This window comes from Rhinopithecus bieti, unplaced genomic scaffold, assembly GCF_001698545.2.
Source record: "Rhinopithecus bieti isolate Rb0 unplaced genomic scaffold, ASM169854v2 scaffold_28055, whole genome shotgun sequence".
In the NCBI taxonomy this organism is placed as follows: Eukaryota; Metazoa; Chordata; class Mammalia; order Primates; family Cercopithecidae; genus Rhinopithecus; species Rhinopithecus bieti.
The window spans coordinates 2029947-2035746 of NW_016812914.1; the positions used below are offsets into that span (position 1 = coordinate 2029947).

The following is a 5800-nucleotide window of genomic DNA, read 5'->3' on the forward strand; positions in this document are numbered from 1 at the left end:
AAAAAAAAAAAAAAAAAAAAAAAAAAAAAAAAAAAAAAAAAAGAAAGTGACCAAATGATGAAGCCTTTAATTTAGTCCTGGGTTTTTCTGAAACACTGGTGGCAGCTGATCTGTCCCTCGGGCCCTTCTCTGGCTGCCCCAGCTCTGCCTGCCCCAGGCCTTGGTCCCCATGGGTCACTCTGCCGAGGACACCCCTCCTCCTGCTGGCTTGGTTGACGGCTGTTGTGTATTGGTTCTCTGATCAGAAAGGTCCCTTCCTCCTGGTTCCCAGGAAGGTTCCGTGTGGGACTGGACCCCCTGCGCCCCAAAATGCATGAAGGAGTGAGGTTTTCTTTTCTGTTTTTCTGGTGGGGGGTTCGGAGTCTCTGTTGCCCAGGCTGGAGTGCAGTGGCACGATCTCTGCTCACTGAAACCTCCGCCCCGCCGGGTTCAAGCGATTCTCCTGGCTCAGCCTCCCGAGTAGCTGGGATTACAGACACGCACCACCATGCCCGGCTCATTTTAGTATTTTTAGTAGAGATGGGGTTTCGCCACGCTGTCCAGGCTGGCCTCAAACTCCTGACCTCAAGTGATCCACCTGCCTTGGCCTTCCAAGTGCTGGGATTACAGGCGTGAGCCACCTGGCCGTGAATGAAATTTTCAAGAAAGCTCTCAGGGTAATCAGAGACTCCGTGCAGTGGGATAAAGGAGGGGGCTGTCACTTCCAAACTGGGAGTGGCTCCCCAGGATCCCAGCACCAGCTCCACCCTCTTTATCCCCTCCATCCACCCACGAAGACCCCACCTTTTCCCCCAAAGGGCACCTGCTGACATAAACGCCTCTCCCCAGCCAGCCCCTCCAGGAAGGGCCCCTGGCCTGACATCACAGGACAGAGGGTGATACGGCCAGGTGGGCTCACACCTGCCAGTTTTCTCCGTCCACCCAGCGGGGACATTGTGCGGCGGCCATGTCATACCCACCTTGATGTCTGTGTCACCAGAAGGTCCCAAAGACCCAGGCATGGACGATGGTGCAACTCCTGTTGCACCTGGAATTGGAGGTCCAACTCCAACCCTTTGAGAAGCACGGTCCCCCAGTTCTCTGCAGCCGTCAGAGGGCCACAGGTCCCCCCAGCTGTGGGATGGGGTGACTGTAGCTATAGGGCTCAGGATCAGGCGTCAGAACCCTCACTCACTGCCCGTGTGACCCTGGGGGAGCCATGTCATCGCTCTGTGCCTCAGTTTCTCTCTCAGTAACATGGCAACTGTACTAGGTTGGCAGAGGCTATTATTATTATTATTATTTTGAGACCGAGTCTCACTCTGTTGCCCCAGGCTGGAGTGCAGTGGCACGATCTCAGCTCACTGCAGCCTCTGCCTCCTGGGTTCAGGTGATTCTCCTGCCTCAGCCTCCTGAGTAGCTTGGACTACAGGCGCCCACCACCGCGACTGGCTAATTTTTGTATTTTTGGTAGAGACGAGTGTTTCACCATGTTGGCCAGGCTGGTCTGGAACTCCTGACCTCAGGTGATCCTCCTGCCTCCGCCTCCCAAAGTGCTGGGATTACAGGCGTGAGCCACTGAGCCCTGTCTGTTACTAGTATTGAAAAGGAACAAACCTCCCTTCTCAGTGATAATTTCTTTATTCCACATAAAAATCCCCCCAAAGCTCATGGAGACGATGCCTTAACCTCACGACCGTCGTCAATCATAATGATCATTTCTGTTCTGAAAAACCGTAAAACTCATCGTTCGAAGGATGGGCGTGCTGGCCAGGACTTTGGGGGAGGGCTTATGATTGATGCATCCCATGTGTCACCAGAAGGAAACCCAGCGTCCTTTTACAAGGAGGGGTTGGGGTCCATTGCATTTTGGCCAAAACCACACCCCCCACCCTGATACAAATCCATCTCAAAGCCCATCTGTGGGTGGTTCAGTTTGAAGCTGGGAACGGTGGGCCCGGCTCTTCCACCTCGGCATGCCTGCTGACAGGTGGCCTCGCCGGGGGTCTCTTTTGCTCTGGAGGGTCCGCTGGGGCTGAGTTGGGGTCTTCAGTTTCGCCTGCCTGTTGTCTGTGACTGCTGGTGATCCAAAGGGGCGTGGGTGAGCCACGGTATAACGGGCGGTACCCCCGGAGTTTCTGGTGGGGCCAGAATGTTCAGCCGGCAGGCACCTTCTGGGTCAGGTCGAGCCTCACTTGTCACTTGGCTGCTGCTGTAGACACTCAATTATTCGGTGTCCGATTGGGTGGAACGAGTTCTTTCCTGTCCCTGTCTCCTGTCTGTGACTTGGAAGGGGCGCACCCAGTCTTCTATGAAGATTAAGGCCCAGGAGTTCTTGTCACTGTCGGGTTAGAACGATTCATGCTGGAGCCACGTGCCTTTGGTCACCGGGGACACATCGTGGCAGCTGGGCCTGGCTGGCATCTCTCTGCTGGAGCCTCTCTCCTCAGGGCAGTCTGATAAGCAGGCTTCTGTCTTTTTTTTTTTTTTTTTGAGTCAGAGTCTCACTCTGTCTCCCAGGCTGGAGTGCAGTGGCACAATCTGGGCTCACTGCAAGCTCCGCCTCCCGGGTTCCAGCTATTCTCCTGCCTCAGCCTCCCAAGTAGCTGGGATTACAGGCACCCACCACCACACCCAGCTAATATTTGTATTTTTAGGAGAGACAGGGTTTCACCATGTTGGCCAAACTGGTCTCGAACCCCTGACCTCAGGTGATCTGCTTGTGTTGGTCTCCCAAAGTGCTGGGATTACAGGCGTGAGCCACCATGCCCGGCCACTTCTGTTATCTTGTGTTGGCTTTGGCAGTGGCACCATTCACTGGGGTGGGAATTCGGGACAGGGTCTCGCTCTGTCACCCACACTGGAGTGCAGTGACTTGATCTCGGCTCACTGCAGCCTCCACCTCCTGTGCTTAAGCAATCCTCCTGCCTTAGCCTCTCAAGTAGGTGGGATGACAGGTGCACTCCAACATGTCCAACTAATTTTTTTTTTTTTTTGTAGCCATGGGGTCTTGCTCTACTGCCCAGGCTGGTCTCCCAAACTGCTGGGTAACAGATGTGAGCCACCGCACCTGGCTGAGTTTGGGACCTTCTGAGCCATGCACGGATCTCAGTTCTGCAGGGCCGGCTCCAGAGCCTGGAACTTAGGCAGATTCTCAGAACACCTTTTATAAAAGGAGGTGCCCTGAGCAGGGGCAGGGGAGAGGCAGGCCCACGGCAGCAGGGTTTGCTGGAGAGCAGTCGGGAGAGACCCATCCATCAGCCTCTGCTTCTCAGGCTCCACGTGACACAGCTGGTTCCAGGACATGATTTTTTTTTCTTTTTTTTTGTTTTTTGTTTTTTTTTTTTTGTTTTTGAGATGGAATCTTGTTCTGTCGCCCAGGCTGGAGTGCAGTGGCTCGATCTCAGCTCACTACAACCTCCACCTCTGGGTTCAAGTGATTCTCCTGCCTCAGCCTCCCAAGTAGCTGGGATTGCAGGCATGCGCCACCATGCCTGGCTAATTTTTGTATTTTTAGTAGAGATGAGGTTTCACCATGTTGGTCACGCTGGTCTCAAACTCCTGACCTCAGGGGATCCGCCCACCTCAGCCTTTTAAAGTGCCAGGATTACAGGCGTGAGTCATTGTACCTGGCCTAGCCTTCTCTTAAATGCTTCCAGAGACAGAGAGCTCACTGCTTCTAGAGTCCATCTGACCAGTGACCGGCATTTGGACCAACATTAGAAAAGTCTGTCTTCTTTTTCCAAGGGAAATTTGCCTCCCGAACAAGAACCCGCTGGATACCCCGTATCTTCCTTTTGCTAGGTCTATTTCAGAGCCAGCTTCTGAGCCTCTGCTGTTCCAACCTGGAGCAGCGTTGGCGTGTCCCAGCCCGATGCCGGGTTGGGGGAGCAGTGAGGTCCACATATCTCATTCCTTGGTGGGAGGTATTGACTGGGTTTGCCTTGTGGCTTGGCATCTGAGTTAAAGGGGCTTGAGAATGTTCTAGATTACCGGGGTGTCATTTTGCAATCAGAGGACCAGGATGGTTGGCAGCAGCTCTTCTTGTGCAATGGGCTCTGATCCTCTCAAAGGAACTGGCTGTCATTATGAGCGAGAAGGGGGCGGGTCAAATGAAAAACCACGGGTGTGAATTTTGGACGTAAGGTCGGAGGCCAGGAGGTACCTCGGGACGTGGCCCTCCTGGGGGGTTGAGCTTCTAGGTCCAGGGCCGGGTTCTGGGGGGAAAGGCACAGGAAAGGATGCAGACCCAGCCGGGGTGGTGGTGGGCGTCTGTGGCTCCAACCCAGAGCGGGTGACAAGCAAGAGGAGGGTCTTGAATCTTGTATCCAGCTCTGACCACGGCGGCTGCGAGCAGAAGCGGAGGCCACCGATGCCACGCGGGCCACCCCCTGCACTTCTTGCCTTCCTCGGCTGAGAGTTTGTGAGTATGGTAGGGTGAGGGGCTCAGAGCTGGGCCGTTTTCTGGAACGCACACATACTGCATCGTTAAAAAAAAATACAGTGTTTTCAAGCAGCTGAAAAGGATGCTGGGTTTCAGAGATGAACAGAGGGGCTGGCACCCTTGGAAGACTGGGACTCAGGATGAGGCAGGATGAGATCTGGGGCCAGTGGGCATCTGACAGAGGTTTCCTGGCATCTGGAATCTTCTTTTATGTCCTTCGTTATGCTCAAGTCGCCTCAGGACATGCTAGGGAGGGAAAGACACAGGCCAAGTTATTACTGTTAATGTTAAAAGTGCAAAATGCTCTCTTCCACATGTATGTAATCCAAAAGAATGATCCCACCTGGCATGGGTGAGCTCCCAGCAGCAAGAGTGGCACATGCCCTTCAGGGCCTGGCTCCTGCCATGCACTTTCTAAGTGTGGCTCTGAGGGCCTCCTTCCTGGTACCTTAGCAGAACAGGCCCTGGAGACTGGCACCCTCAATCAGCCTGGAGGGAGGCTTCAACCCACCTACCCATTCACTCATCCATCCAACCAACCATACAACCACCCACACATCTATCCATCCATCCATCCATCCATCCATCCATCCATCCATCCATCCATCCATCCATTCACACACTCACCCACCCATCCATTCATCCATCTGCCCACACATGCAGCCACTCACTCATCCATCCATTCACCCGTCCACCCACACATCTATCCATCCATCCATCCATCCATCTATCCATCCATCCATCCATCCATCCACACACTCACCCACCCATCCATTCATCCATCTGCCCACCCATCCATTCATCCACCCGTCCACCCATCCATTCATCCACTCACTCATCCATCCATCCACCCATCCACCCACACATCCAACCACCCATCCACCCACCCACCCATCCATTCATCCATCTGTGCACCCATCCAGCCACTCAATCATCCACCCATCCATCTGCCCACCCATCCATTCATCCACCCGTCCATCCATCCATCCATCCATCCATCCACCCACCCACCCATCCATCCATTCATCCATCTGCCCACCCATCCATCCACCCACTCATCCATCCATCCATCCACCCACCCACTGACTCATCCATTTATCCATCCACCCATCCATCCAACCAACCATACAACCACCCACACATCTATCCACTCATCCATCCATCCATCCACTCATCCATCCATCCATCCACCCATTCATCCATTCATCCATCCACTCACCCATCCATTCATCCATCTGCCCACCCACCCATCCACCCACTCATCCATCCATCCATCCATCCATCCACCCACTCATCCATCTATCCATCCACCCATCCATCCATCCACTCATCCATCCATCCATCCACTCATCCATCCATCCATCCATCCATCCATCC

General features: G+C 54.0%; 1 protein-coding gene across 1 annotated transcript in view; it reads right to left on the reverse strand.

Moving 5' to 3' along the window:
- Nucleotides 1–4156: 4156 nt before the first annotated feature.
- ATCAY (ATCAY kinesin light chain interacting caytaxin) overlaps nucleotides 4157–5800 on the reverse strand; it is a 26381-nt gene continuing 24737 nt past the window's right edge. The window contains exon 10 of the mRNA XM_017847259.1: nucleotides 4157–4669. Coding sequence (XP_017702748.1) covers nucleotides 4660–4669 — 10 coding nt within the window. The 3' untranslated portion in view covers nucleotides 4157–4659. The remainder of the gene's footprint in view (nucleotides 4670–5800) is intronic.